Source organism: Rhododendron vialii, chromosome 3a (assembly GCF_030253575.1).
Source record: "Rhododendron vialii isolate Sample 1 chromosome 3a, ASM3025357v1".
Lineage (NCBI taxonomy): Eukaryota > Viridiplantae > Streptophyta > Magnoliopsida > Ericales > Ericaceae > Rhododendron > Rhododendron vialii.
The window spans coordinates 9,927,040-9,941,845 of record NC_080559.1 but is presented as its reverse complement, the minus strand read 5'-3'; the positions used below and the strand labels follow the sequence as shown (position 1 = coordinate 9,941,845).

Sequence of the window (14,806 nt, the reverse complement as noted above, 5' to 3'; positions counted from 1 at the left end):
AGATTCAATTATGAAAGTTCTGATATGATTTCCTATGCCCTGAGTCTGATTGTTATCGATTGAAGTGGAAATTTTTTTCTTACTCATATTTTTCTTGTTGATTTTTGAGTATGAAGTATTGCTGCAATTAATTTGAGCTTTCTTCTAGAGTTTAAATTTGTGTTTCTACATTAGGACACTTACAATGGAAGACAACTTTGATGAAAATATCGAGCAAGGCTCTTCGTCTACCGTAAAAAGTACTAAGAGGCCCACTTCTATTGCATGGGATGAATTTGATACCTTGCCTACGGGCGATGATGGGAAAAAAAGGGCCAAGTGTAAAAAGTGTGGGCAAAAGGATGTTGTTGATGGAGCAGGAACATCAAATTTGTTACAGCATTATGGTTAATTGGCAGAATTTCTCAGGAGCTATCGTTACCAAGTCTTGTGTGGTACCGGTAGCACTGCCTTGGTTCTTCACTTCTGATGACTACCTACCAGTACCAAGCTCTATGCAGTATCGGTTGCAAAACTGTTTGTGGGCCTTCTGCTTCTGATCATTTGGTACCGGTACCAAAGGAAAGTGTGATACCGGTACCACCTTGGCAATTTCTTGCTCTTCCTTTTGCCGTAATCTTTCCCTTGGTCATTCAACATCCCGAGCACTCTCCGATGCTTCATTTCATGACTCGTGGGACTCGGTGGCGGAGTGTCACGTGGCATTGGGTACTTGGATACACTTGGGAGCTATCCATGGCATCCAAACGCGCCTTATTCTCACTATTAACCTACCTTTATATGCCAAAAACACAACTTCCGGACAATATCAATCAAATCAAACAAGTTGTGCGTGTTGTTGTGTGACAAAAAGATAGCGACAAGCCCCATTTATTTACACTATTGAGGACTTATCATGACACCCCTAGACTCGCGGCTCAACTCTTTTTGTTGGTATATATTAACACGAATTTTCTTCATCCATAGTTTCTTACATATATAATCTACTGATGTATATGTTAATTTCAGATATTTCAATAGCAACTGAATACCACGAACTGTGGTGGGCACCGGGCGCCAATCGTTCCAGTCTCATCGGATTAAAAATTGGGAATCTAAAGAGTTTTTAAGAGCCCAGTGAAGATAGGCCAAAGAGCCCTATAATAAAGACCCATGTCTGGCTAGATGCCCGACTTTGCCTATGGAACGGCGGGCAGGCGAAGGTGTTGGGTTGCGGCCGTATTCGGCAGACGCGCACGATAGGGTGGAGTTACACGGCGTCATTCTGTCTGGCTTGGCCGCATGGCGTTTACTTACAAGCGCAACACGAGCTTATATGGAGCCCCCACGATATAAGGTACAAAATAAACAGAATAATGTTCAGTTTAAACTTTGAACACCAAGCACAAATTAGAATCTAGATAGATGCTTAACTTAATTTAAATGTGTATGAACACGAACAACTATATTTGAACATATAGATGTATCCAAATAACTTAATCTTAACAAGTACTTATATCCTACTCTCTCCGTTCCGATTTGTTTATCCCCTTTTTTGAGAGCGTTTGACCTCTAAAAAAATTGTCTATAATTTTCAATTCATAATATTTTTAATATGCAATATGGATCTTATTTTGTAGATTTCAATTAGTTTTATTATACAAAATCTTCAAATTATAAAAAAATATTATAAAATATAAGATATAAATATATTTTTGAAAGACACGAATTTCGATAATTGGACAAACAAATTGGGACGAATAGAGTACTATATAGATAACCAAAACTCGACTTCATGATTCTTTTGGATCATTGCAGCAAAGTGTTGCGTATAAAAGTGATCCGTGATTAGTTGGGCCCTTGTTTTGTGGGTTTGTAATAAAAGAGGCCCATATAAGGAGGCAGTGGGCCTTGATCTATGGGGTATGATTATGGCAGACGAAAGGGGGGAATTTGGTTCATCCAGTACTGAATCAACGTGGCCCCATGATCTTTTTGTTTTCTGGGTTTGACGGTCAAGTATGTCCGGACCAGCTTATGCGCATCTCAAGTAATCCCCTTCCTGGTTCCGTCCGTCAAAGACAGATCATCTACGCCGAAACAAGGAAATTCAAAAAAAATTGTTTGCTTGGAAGCTGGGGTAACCATTCCCATCCACCAAAAAGAGGAGTGGGAGCACAAACATGGGACACTTAGTGTTTCCTTAGATGAGCATGAGGTAGCATGCCAGGTCTTCCCAATTGGAGTTCTATAAATATCAGTATGGAAGACTTGGAAGGGGTTTCAACACCACCACTTCTTTTTATCCTTACTTTTAAGGCACTTGTACTTCTTGTTAGATTACATTTTGTGATAAAATCGGTATATATCAATGCAATAAAATCAAAACTCAAAATCTAGAAATTGATAGAACAAAATTATGATCAAGGCAAATTTCGCCCTGCTATGGGTGCTCACAGTTTGCATTGGACGTCTATTTTTCAACACTACTTGATCGGAATCCCCCCAAAACAGGAGGGCTTGGCGAACCATTTTATGTTTACACTTTCTCATATGAATGGGCTCAAATGGAGGAAAAAGTAACCAACCAAAAATGAATGAGGGAAATGGTATTTATAGACCAACTGGTGACTCTACGAGTGGTCACCAAGGTAATAGACATATTTGTTTGTATAGGACACGTCCGTCCACGACGAATGGGTGTTAATGAAAAGTTGCGACTCCAAATCAAATCAATTTTTATTCACACTCAAAATAAAATACTATTTCCAAAATACTTTTCCTAACACTTCTCATTTCCAGTACCTTTTCAATTCCTTTGCACAACCTTCAACTTTACCAGTCCGATCTAATGAAGTTGATTTACTTTTTGTCTTTTCCTTTTTTCTTCCACAGGGTGGGGAAACTATAACTCCTCTTCACTGAGGTAAAAGCGCGAACCATACACGGTCTAACCCCTACGTCATGCACTTTTGCACTAATACACAGTCAGATTGAGGCATTGTCTATACAAAAAATCAAGTTGACATGTCGTATTGTGTACCCCTGTAATTCCAACTTTGTAGCACAATGCCATAAATCCAAAACTGGAGAAGAATATGGTCCGAATTCCCGTGGTTCGAACTTTAGGCTAACTGACCCGGCTGAAAAATGAGTTTCTCAAACCTCAGAAAAATACCCAAGTTGGAGAGAGGAATGAGGGTCACCACACTAATGTTTTTTGTTGCGCAACCTCAAAAAAGAAATATCAAAGTTGTCTTTTTGAAGAATCTTGAAGGTGCCGCGAAGGATATCTACCAAGCTCATTGCTTAGCAAAGAGGGCTTTGTCTTTGTTTATGCACCATTCAGTTATAGGAGAACAACACCTTTTGAATAGGGCTAGTGCATATTTGTATCATCCTTAGTAGCTTTAATATTGTTGTATTGTTGTTCTTTCCCCTGTAAACTGGTTTATCCATTTATACAATATTTCTTGCTCTTTCTCGGAAAAAAAAAAACCTCGGAAAAATACTTGTGATCACGAACGAGGTTTTTTTGAACGAAAAAAAAAAAGGGACTGTTTTTCTAGACGGGGGATGATCTTGAATGATTATGGTTTCTATTGTTGCTGCCTACCTCACCTAACCAACACATTAAGGCATAACTTTATCTTATTTATACCGAAGGGGTTTGGCCAAATTGAAATGAAAAAATTAATAAGTGTTTGTCCTTCGTGAAGTCAAATTTCATGAAGGCTAGACATTTCAAATTTATGAGCCACTGGACAGTTAGTCTGATCGTTGACTTCAGCGCCCCGTAATTAATCGAAGTGGGCTCAATCAGACTCAATTGTCCGGTTATATATAAAATAAAATTTAATGATATTTAAGTTCATCCCCCTTTCTTTTTGGGGCAATAATGCATAGAGCTTTAATCATTGTAATGATTAGTCCTCATCCCGTAACCTGCATAATAACAACGTTAGTGGGTGTAATAATAATTATGCCTTCAATACTTCCATTTGCTCAATAATGTAACGTTAGTTGGTGGTCCCATCAATTGTTAATTCCCAAGCAAATACCCTTTTGGTTCATAATTACAGATGAATCCAAAAGCCGTACCGTTTTTTTCAGATTCGGAAAATAAAATATCTTTGTGCATGGTTTTTTTATAATTTTTTTCGCACAAAAATTCAATAAACATGAAAAAAGTGGTTTATATTTATGAAGTAACGGAATTGTAACTTTAACGTAGCGGTGGCGAAGTAGGAGTGTACTCTATCGAGAAAGCATTTGATATCCTCTCCTTACAGAATGATGCGGGCACAATATTTGGTTTGGATTTGCAAAATGTTTTTTTTTAGAAGAGCAATAATAACTTCAATAAATGAAATAACAGTTTACAAAGAAATCCAACACAACAAATAGAGGAATGGAACACATCAGGAATGGAACCAGGTGGAGGTCAGTAGGGGTGGTTGTCCCTGTCCTGCAAGGGGGGGGGAGGGGGGGAATTTCTACTATTGTATTAAATTTTTTTTTTTTTCTCTTGATATGTCGTCGCCTCCGTGTAGAGATTTTTCTGACTCTGTCCCTGGCTAGCATGAAAAAAGAGAGAGGAGGTTTTGGGGCAGGTGATTACATCCTACAACGGCTTCCATAATCATCATTGTAACACATATAACTAATATATTTATTAAAAAAGGGAAAAGAAGAAATGCCAGATATGTGTACAAAAAAGTTGTTTACGTGGAGGAATCATATTCTCTTTTTTTTCTCAAACTTTTGTTCTGGAAGTACCAATCTTTTACAGATGTAAGGCAATTGCTTTTTTAGTTCGTCCACTTCTATATTCAGGTTTCGTGAATGGAAATAATTACTTCATCCATCTCAATTTAATTGTTTTTAGTTCTATTCTAATCGGATAAAATACTAATTATATTTTTAAATCGGTAATGAATTTTATATCTAATATGGATCTTGTTTGATAAATCTCGATTAATTCTATAATACAATATTTTTCAAATCACGTAAAATATTATAAATTATGAAATATAATCAATTGAAAAATGAAACGGACTCCCAAACAGGACAATTAAATTGGGACGGAGAGAGTACTTATTTTTAAATAAATATTTATTTTTTGAATTAACGATGATGTATTATAAAAGAATAAACTGTTTCGTAAAGAGAAAAATATGCATTTAAAAAATAAGAACTTTAGCGAAACGGGACCTCAATCTTTTTCAGGAAAAAAAAAATGGGGTTCATTTCAAACAACATACCTGTAATTTGGATGTCAACAACTACACCGAATGCATTCTCAAATGCTAGTTGAAAATTTTAGACGACCAATTCAGTAGGATTAGTGAGCAGTCTCAAAACAGATAAAGGCATAGTACTTAGCAAGTGTGCATGATTTTTTTTTGAACAAGTGTGCTTGCATTGCTGGTTAAAACAAGGAGGGTGAGGGTACCAATATGCACTAATCGTTGTTTCCGGATATGGTTCCCTGTTGACATCTCTTCTAATTCGTCAATGCAATGTTAACAGTTTAAACATCATCTAGTTAACGCCCGACTACCCGAGAATGCATGTACCGGTGATCCGGTGCATTTTTAACAACTGGATCGAGCGAGGCATTTTAATGGCCTAACGTAAAGATTCTCAGTCAATTTAATCGCCGAAGTTGCACCACAATATCAATGCAGGCGCTAACACGTTCGTTGGATTAAAGCGCTCTCGGTCATTCCAACAAAATTTCCATCCATGGAATATACACTGTTGCGAAGCGTAATACAGATTATGTCTCATTAGGAACAGGGCTCATACATTTACATAAAACAATGCTACTGCACTGATTATTACCCTTCTATAGTCATCTTAGTTTGCTGATAAACTATTCCCCATGTTACAAGTCGGACAATGATCTTGCAAATAAAATTTTAAAAAACTCTAAATTAGAACCAAAAAAAAATTCAATGACAGAAACTTGAACAAGTCTCTCCCCTAAAAAGACCAGTTAAGCAAAGCTCCGATATAATTCTTCCTCCAACAATCCAAAGATGGAAATCTCAATCTCCACGGCGATCTCCACCACCTGCTCTCGATCGGTTCTTTTCCACCCGTCGGTCTCTCTTCTGAAATCAAACTCCACCATCATATCGATGGTGTTAGATTCCACCTCTTTCCATGAATCCAACCTCTCACAAACCCTGTTCACCACCATTTCACAGTCATCTCTTCCACCTCCACCTCCACCTCCTCTCTTCTCTTCTGCAACTAGGTCGATTACCAGCCTCTTCATGTCTACCGAGTCTTTTCTCTGACGGACAAGAACTTCTCTTGTGTATCGATCAACATTCTTCTCGCTGTTAAATTGATCGAGTGAACTGTCAACTTCATCGTCATCGTCTTCTTCTTCTTCTTGATCTTCTGGCATTCTCTTCTCAAGTTCAATGGGATCCAACTCTGCCAATTTCTCAAATCTAAGAAGCTTTTCCAACAGTTTTTGCTTTGCCCCTGGTTCCAATTTTTAAGCACGTCAGGTTTAAGCTAATATCAACAAAAAAACACTTAGAAGACTAGACGAAATACATAAAATGAAGAGAGCGGCATATCCCTTAATCACATCTACCATAAAACCTTTCACAAATGTATTCCAACAAAAAGTGTTTCATCATCTATGGGTCACATAACAAATAAAGACTTTCCTAAGCGTTAACAGTAGTCTACTATTGTCGATAAAGTGTCCGGAGCATTTTTTTTAAGTGTTCCTGAAGTATTCAAACGAAAAACGTTGAGAAAAAATACTACACTTTGGAACTAATTGCCAAGCACTTGTCCAAAGAGCACTCGGACGAAGTTCCATGGTACCTAACAAATTGATTATACCTAGAAGAGATTCACTTATTCACGAAGGCTCCGTAATTCCCTTATTCACAGAACCCCGGGATCTCAGCCGTTTGTTTCGGCTTTAGATGGTCCGGATTTAAATGAAACTTTTCCGGAGAATAGTTCAACTCTTCCCTGGAAAAGTTTTTCATTGTAATCCAGATCGTCCAGAGCCGAAACAGACGCGCACGATTCACTTCCGTAAACAACTATTCACAGAAACATCCGCAATAAAGTTTCTCTACCTAGAATTCTACCATGTATAAAGCCTTAATCATCATGGAGTTATTACTACCAAGAGTAAATGTAGCCTCTTTTATGGTTAACTGACAAAGTACAGTGCAAACTTATCACCACCAAGTACAAGGGGTTAATTAAACATCTGCTTATTGTGTGAAGCATGTTGCGGGGAGTTGAGTTCATCACTCTCATGGGTTCCACAAAATTTAAGGGAGTCGAGTTCATCACTCTCATGGGTTCCACAGAATTTAAACTACTGACAAGATAGAATCACCAAACCATCAACAACTAGGCGTCATGGGTTCAAAAGAATTTAAATAATTTAGTACAAATAATTTATTTCAACTGCTTCAAATAATTTGGTTCATGATTGCCAAAGTTCAGTAAACCGAACAGCGCTTTTAGTTGTGGAAATGACCACCAACACCAAAAGGGGTCCAACAGTGAGTTTGTAACGTACTTATTTTCTTGAAACTATTTTGTTTTTAATTTCATATATTAACATTAGAAGTTGAGTAATGGTAGGAGATATGGTAAGTCGTCTAATATTTCTTCTTCTTCTTATTCTTTTTTTTTTTTTTTGTCAACAAAAGAAGCATATCAAGTTAAATAAGTCATACGGCATCTAAAAATTAGCACTGAATACAGATCAAGCCATACGGCACTGAATACATATATGGTTAGTAACTTAGTCATCTAAGTTAGTATTTCTACTTTATACGGTAGTGATTTAGTGGAATTCATTGGTAGTGCTTAAATATAACATTTGTGTAGCATGGAGGAAGTTGAATATTAATCAAAGTCTTCTATTGTGAAATAAAAAGATCCGGTTCTCCTTTCCCAATTTGAGCCAATTAGAGGTCTTCCCCCCTCGAAGTTGGACTCTTTTCTCTCCTCTCGTTCTATTTTTATTTTTGTTACGAAAGGTTTGTATCAGACTTGTGACTTATTTTTTTGGTCAATTGCTAACAAAAGAATTGTTTATATTTCTTAATTAGCAGATGGCACCAGCAAAGTTAACGATATTATTAAGAATGCAATAAGCAATACAATATCACAATCTACAAATTGATTAATACTGTTAACATGTTTAAAAATGTGAACACCTCTCCAGAAAAATGAAAAGGAGTAGTGCACAAGCAATGAGGAACTGATACAAAAAAGAATAGTCATGTATTCAAGAAAATTGTTACTCACTTTGGACGATAGCATAGCTGCTGCATTCAAGATCATAACAGTCTGCGTCACCGCCATCCTCACGTCCATCTTCATCGTCTTCGAATGGAGGGTCTAATACTGATACTGGACTACACTGTTCCTTCTCTTCTTTCTCTTCTTCTAGTTGGATCTTTGGGATGCCCTCTATTCCACATTTCTCCTATAAATTTTCAGAACGATCGTAAGTAGTTGTGACACCAATAACTAGAAAATTGATGCTAGTTGTGATACCAATAGATGGTCTTAAGTTCGATATCTCTTAGATAATGTCAGTCCGTACTTTTGGCTCCCGTAAATGGACGATGGGTTTGGCTGCAAAAACTTGAGTCAATGTGCGTTGCAAGCTAGCCAAACACTCTAATTGATGTAAATAAATAGTAAAAAACCATGCAACGGATAATTTTTTTCCTGGTAAATAATGCAGAGGATATTGATGCTAGGTTTTAGTAACTAAGAGAGAAATTTATTCACTGAGGAGCCGTGAATAAGATCTCATCCGTTTATTCGCGTAATCAATGGTTGAGATTGCTTTTCAATTTTGACCAGTAACAATTATAGTAATCTTTATCGGTCAAAATTAATTTTCAATTCGAACCGTTCAAAAACACTTTAAACGAGCACGCTTAGGCCTCAAAATAAAGAAGTTATTCTGTAGTAACTAATGGGTCCAAATAAAAAACAACAGTGGATTTGTCCGCTTTTGGGGAAATTTTTTGTAAACAGTGTCATTAAGAAAAAGATTTTGGGTGTCAGAGGGTTCATCCATCAAAAAGTGCAATCACAAAAACAAACAAACAAACAAGCAAGTGTGCGGATGACTGAAATGACCCAAATAACCTCTAACATTGGATTCGACCTTGGACATGTACGGACGACATTCCGGCCAGTGAATCCGATTAGTGATCACTCGCTGACAGTCAGCCCCATCTGACTCAGTCAACTGAGTCAGTAGTTCAGTCGAATTGCTAATACGAGCAATATAATCCTATTAATATCAAATAAGAAAGTACGTCTATATATGTTTATACACATACCAAACAACATTACGTCTCTGGACACAGTTGTGTGCGAAGCTTGCGCTTAAAAGCTGTGTATACATACTTTTTGATTTTTATAAGAGCTTAATCGTAATTTTACAGTTACAGTAAACAAAATTGTGTGAAGATTATGCGTTGTTCTCTTTACAATTCAAAAAAAAATATTTTAAAAAAATTTTCCTAGATTCTCAGTACTTCTAACATTTCTCTCTCCATTTATTACTCTTACTATTTTTCAAAATAATTTCAAACATCAATCCAAACATAGCATTAAGAATCTAAATTCTATGCAACAAAACGCCAAAATCTATAATTTGAAATCTATTCCCAGTCATTGCAAAAATTATATACTACAAAAATGCAAACCTGTTTGTCGCAGCGGCGGGGAGACGTCACCGGCGACGAGAAATCCGGCTTCCGGGGACTCGCACAGTTGCTCTTCTCAAGCGAAAATCGGAAAGGGCTACTACTCTCTTCAACTCCAAACCCGATAATCTCTTCCCACCTCCGACACGTCTCCACATCACGAGACGAAAAGGAAGCACCGCTATCACGCCTGCTGCTATTATTATCCTTACAAGAACACCCAAAACCCATCTCGAAATCGCTCTTCTCAACCCCGCCTTTCCCCCCAATCTCGCGCTTTCTCGACCGGGTTTTGCTTTTCCCCCTTAATCTCTTCATCACCGACCCGAACAACCCGAACCCACCATTTTTAATCTGGGTCTTGGGTTTCGATTGGTTCTGAGTGATCCTCCTCGCGGCCTCGAGAAGCAGGGCGGAGTTTTGGCGCTTACACTTGCAGGGGTTCTGGGACTTCGCCGTCGCCGGCCACGGTGATTTTCTGACGTCCGGTGACGGGTGCAAGGGGATAAAACACGCTTGTTTCCATAGGGCACTACGCTTGGGATTGGAGATTTCGGCTTTGGGCCTGAGTTTCTTCTTGGCGTCTAATTTGGTCTTGGGCACGGGTCTGTTGAGCTGAGAGCGCCTGTCGAAGATGTAGTTTTTCAAAAGGAACGGTTCTTGGTCTTCTTTGAGGAGTTCGTGCAAGTGCTTCTGACCCATCATCGTCACGGTTTTTCTGATAGTATTTGGATTGGGTTTTGGTTTCTGGTTTCGGTGGTGGTGTGAGATTGGAAAGGATTTCAAAAAGGGGAGGAAGATTTGGGTGTATCGAGGCGGGGGAGGTCTGAAGAGCGTGAAGCGTGTAGATATTAGGGGATATGGGGAAATGGATCTTTTAATTAGGGGTAGGAAGGGATCTTGCCTGGAGGCAGGAATTGATATGCATCTTCTTCTTCTCTTTTTATATATATATATATATAGGGGTCTATACTCTATATAGGCCCGTTAGAACCGAGACTGTGATTAGGAGGGGGATTTTGCTTACTACTCTCTCCCAGTTCACTAAAGTTAGTCTCCTGTATATGTAATTTTTAGGCTGCTTAAAAATACTCCATTCGTCTCAATTTATTTGTCTAATTTTGATATACGTGTTTTTTAAAAAATTGTTTATATCTCACAATTTATAATGTTTTACATAATTTCAAAAATATCATATTTTAAATCTAATTGAGATCTATCAAATAAGATCCATATTACATATAAAAAACATAATAAATTAAAACATATAAACAATTTTATAAAAAGTCTCAAATAGTGGAAAGGGACAAACGAATCGGGACGAAGGGAGTAATAAACTTACCAAAATAAGTTTTTATACAATCTTGTTTGATAGATATCGATGACATTTTTAGAAATTGTGCAAAAAAAATTGAAAATTTATTTAAGTAAATACATTATTTTTAATAAAAAAAATTGCACGCAATTTCATAGGGAGGGCAATTTTATGGGATGGGGGAGTAGTAAGTTAGTAGTACTCCCTCCGTCCCCTTTTTAAAATTCAATATTCTATTTTGGATTGTCCCTTAATAATGGTCTATTTTGTAAAGTTGATACATTTTTCATTTGCCCCTAAAAATAGATTCTACTTTAAAAAGTTAGTGAATAAAAGTGTAATGATGATGTCTCAATATAAGATAAGTAGGAAAAGTGGAGGTACAAGTTGATGTGAAAGGTATAATGATGATGTTTTCTTAATAAGTTGGAGTTACGAAGCAGAACATTTAAAAATGGATAGAGAGAATACTAACTTTGAATGAATACTCCCTCCGTTCCAAAATGAGAGATCTTTTTGGGAAAGCATGTCATTTTCAATTGCTTATATTTTTCAATGTGATTATTAAAAAATATGCAGTATGGATCTTATTTGATAGATCTTAATTAGTTCTATTAAACAAAGTTTTCAAAATAACATAAAACTTCATAAATCGGAAGATATAAACATTTTAAAATGACACGGAATTTCAAAAAGGTCACTCATTTTAGAACGGATGGAGTATAATATAAGAAGATGAAATGTTGGAAAAATATGAATTTCCAAGGAAAAAATGGAGATGTAGGAGGATATATCATATGCTCCCTCCGTCTCATAATGTTTGTCCGGTCCGCATAACGAGGACGTAAAAATAATATATTTTTTGCAAGAAAAATTTAAATTTTTTTCAACAATTCACTAGATATCGATGAATTCTTTTAATTTATGAAAAAAGTTTGAATTTTTTCTTGAAAGAAATGCATTATTTTTAAGTCCTCATTTTGCGGACCGGACAAATATTTTAGAACGGAGGGAGTATGTGTATAGGTAGCACTACAAAAAATAATAATAATACTTTGAGCGATAGTGACAAAAAAGTTGTCACTAAAAAGTGTGGGGATAAAAGTTTTTAGTGACAATTTTTCACCTATAGTGACAGATTGTTGTATGGAGGATGAGATATGCGTAAGACGTCCTTATATAGATGTGTAGTTTGTTTTAGTATGGGGTGTACACAGTCCGGATTGGTCTGATTCTCAAAAAAATCAGTAATCGGACCATTTCAAACGGTTCTAGAAAATTGGAAATCAGAACCAAATCGCAAGATCGGTCTGGTTTTGATTCGGTTTTGGTTATATCCAATAAGTATCCAAACACTTATTCACAAAATATGAATTCATAAAATTAAAGAATAGGAAGATAATCTGCTAGAATAGGAAATGAAGGAAGAAAATAAAAGCTTTCCTAATAAATGAAATTTCATCTCTAAATAAATTAAGTTTAGTAAGGGAAAGATTAATTTACCAAATTCAAATACATATTTATTACACACACATATGTATATCTATATTTATCTTAGTTTTAAATGGTCCGGTTCGGTTCTAATCATGGTTCATTAATTAAAAATCAGTAATCAAACCAAAATTAACGGTTCTTATTTTTTTGGAACCATAACATCAACGTAGAACCGCAGAACCGGACCAAATAGGACAGTTCGGTCCGAATCGGACTGATTTTACGGTTCGAACGATTTTCTTAAACACCCCTATGTTTTAAAATGAAAAAGGATAAGTGGATGTGGAATTAAAAATGTGGAGTGACATTTTCAAAATTAAGGGGCCAGCTGTAAAGGAAAAGGGGTATTAGGAATATATTTCCTGTTTAGTTTAGACTTTAGAATTTTATTTATGTTTATTTGTTATGCCTGTTTTTTCTTATTTGTTTACAAATTTTGTAGCCTATATAAAACCATGTTAGACCTTTGTTTCATACTATATACAATCGATAATACTCCATTTTGCTTTTCTTCACAGTTGGTATTGCTGTACTCTGTAAGTGACAAATATACAGTTCGGAAATCTAATTTACCGCTTGCATATCTAATTGACAAATAATGTATATAAATGATTCTAATGTGGTGTATAAGGTGATAATATTCACTCTCATAACTCTATAACCCTATCTCTCTCTTCATCTCTCTCAATTCTAGCCATCACAATTTCTCAATCTTCTCCTTTCCCCTCCCCCCTTGGGTTCCATACGTATGTGCAGCGGCGGGAGGGGGAGGCCATGATACTACCAACTCCCTTTCTTTGTTTTTTATTTTTTTCCCTTCTGTCTCTCCAGATCTACGACTTGTCGTCTGAAGACGAATTTTGTCTACAGATCGGGTTCTCTCAATCGAGATTGTTTTACAACGATATGTGTGTTTTAGTGTTCTATACTTCTATCCCTACACGATATCTTTGGCGAGACAACCCGTGACGGCGCAGATCTGTAGTTCTTGGGAGTTCATTAGTTCGTTTATACTTGGGTGGAATGCATCTGATCGTCTGGGTATTTGGTGTCTTTTGTTCTTAACTTTTCATTTCTTCTCGTTTGAGACTCCTAATTAAATGTTAGACAGTTTAAAAGTGTCGCTATTGTGTTAGGCCATGTCTGGTTTAGGATGAAATACATCAATTGCATTATGATTTACTTATTTTTTATTTGTTAGACAATTAGTTTGACTTTGTCAAAATTCTTTGTAATGATCTCCGTTTTGTAAGTGTCGCTGGACGTTTATCAATACAACCTTCGTATTTTTGACAAAAAAACAGAAAAAGAGAGAAACGTTATCAGTTACTCTCTCTTGTCTGAATTATCTCCTTTTGATCCACCAGTCAACAATAATTCATACTAGTATTTTGTATCTCAGTCTAAGAGTATCTCTAATGGGAGATGTCAATTACTACGTGGACATTTTAACGTTAAAAATTGACACCAAAATTCAATCCAACCTAACAACCTTCTTTGATGCCAAATACACATCGATTTTAAGACAAGCCTTTTCATGCCAATTTTGACAGGCATGGACACAAATGCCAAATTTCAAAAGTTGGCTAGATTTTGAAATTTTGAACCTTTGAAATATTTTTTTTCCTTTCAAAGTTTGACATTAATTAGGATTGGCATTAATGGTTGAAGAAAGATAACTTGATGTTAAATAAATAGAATTTGACATAAGGATTGGAGAGAAGGCTTTGATGTCAAATTACAGATGCCATAATGCCACATAAGCCTTAAAAAAAAATTTATCTCCAATTTGAAGTCAAGAGTTGAAGATGCTCTAACCCAATGCAATTTAACTAATATTAGAATTTATATACTCCCACCGTCCCGTAAAGTTTGTCCTATACGAAACTATGTGCAATTTTTAAACCGAAATTATTTTTTTCAGAATATGGATCTTGTTTGATAGAATCTCGATGTGATCTTTTGAACAGTACAAAAAAATCAAAACATTACTACATTTTAGTGAATCAATGAATCCACTATTTTTAGGAATGAAAAATTGCACGTAATTTTATAGGAGATTGTTTACTCTTAATTTCACTCAGACAAGAATTGACAGAGTTTGTTATCAACGTGCTGAAATGTGTGAGAAGTAGAGTTTGATTCTTTACCGTATTTTAAAACTTCTTTGAAAACAAACAAAGATTGAAGAATAATTTTGACAAAAAAAAAAAAAGATTAAAGAATAACAAAGGACTTTTTATTACTCTCCAAAGGATACAATTGACAGAAACTAAAAGTACTA

At 36.1% G+C, this 14,806-nt stretch overlaps 1 protein-coding gene across 1 annotated transcript; it reads right to left on the bottom strand.

Annotated features, from left to right (window-relative positions):
* Nucleotides 1-5,742: 5,742 nt before the first annotated feature.
* LOC131318379 (uncharacterized) lies at nt 5,743-10,753 on the bottom strand. Its single transcript, XM_058348085.1, has 3 exons — nt 9,714-10,753; nt 8,290-8,470; nt 5,743-6,480 (listed from the first exon to the last, which is right to left on the bottom strand). The coding sequence occupies exons 1-3, from the start codon at nt 10,416-10,418 to the stop codon at nt 5,981-5,983; spliced, it is 1,386 nt and encodes a 461-aa protein (XP_058204068.1). The 5' UTR covers nt 10,419-10,753; the 3' UTR covers nt 5,743-5,980.
* Between the last annotated feature and the right edge of the window lie 4,053 nt (nt 10,754-14,806).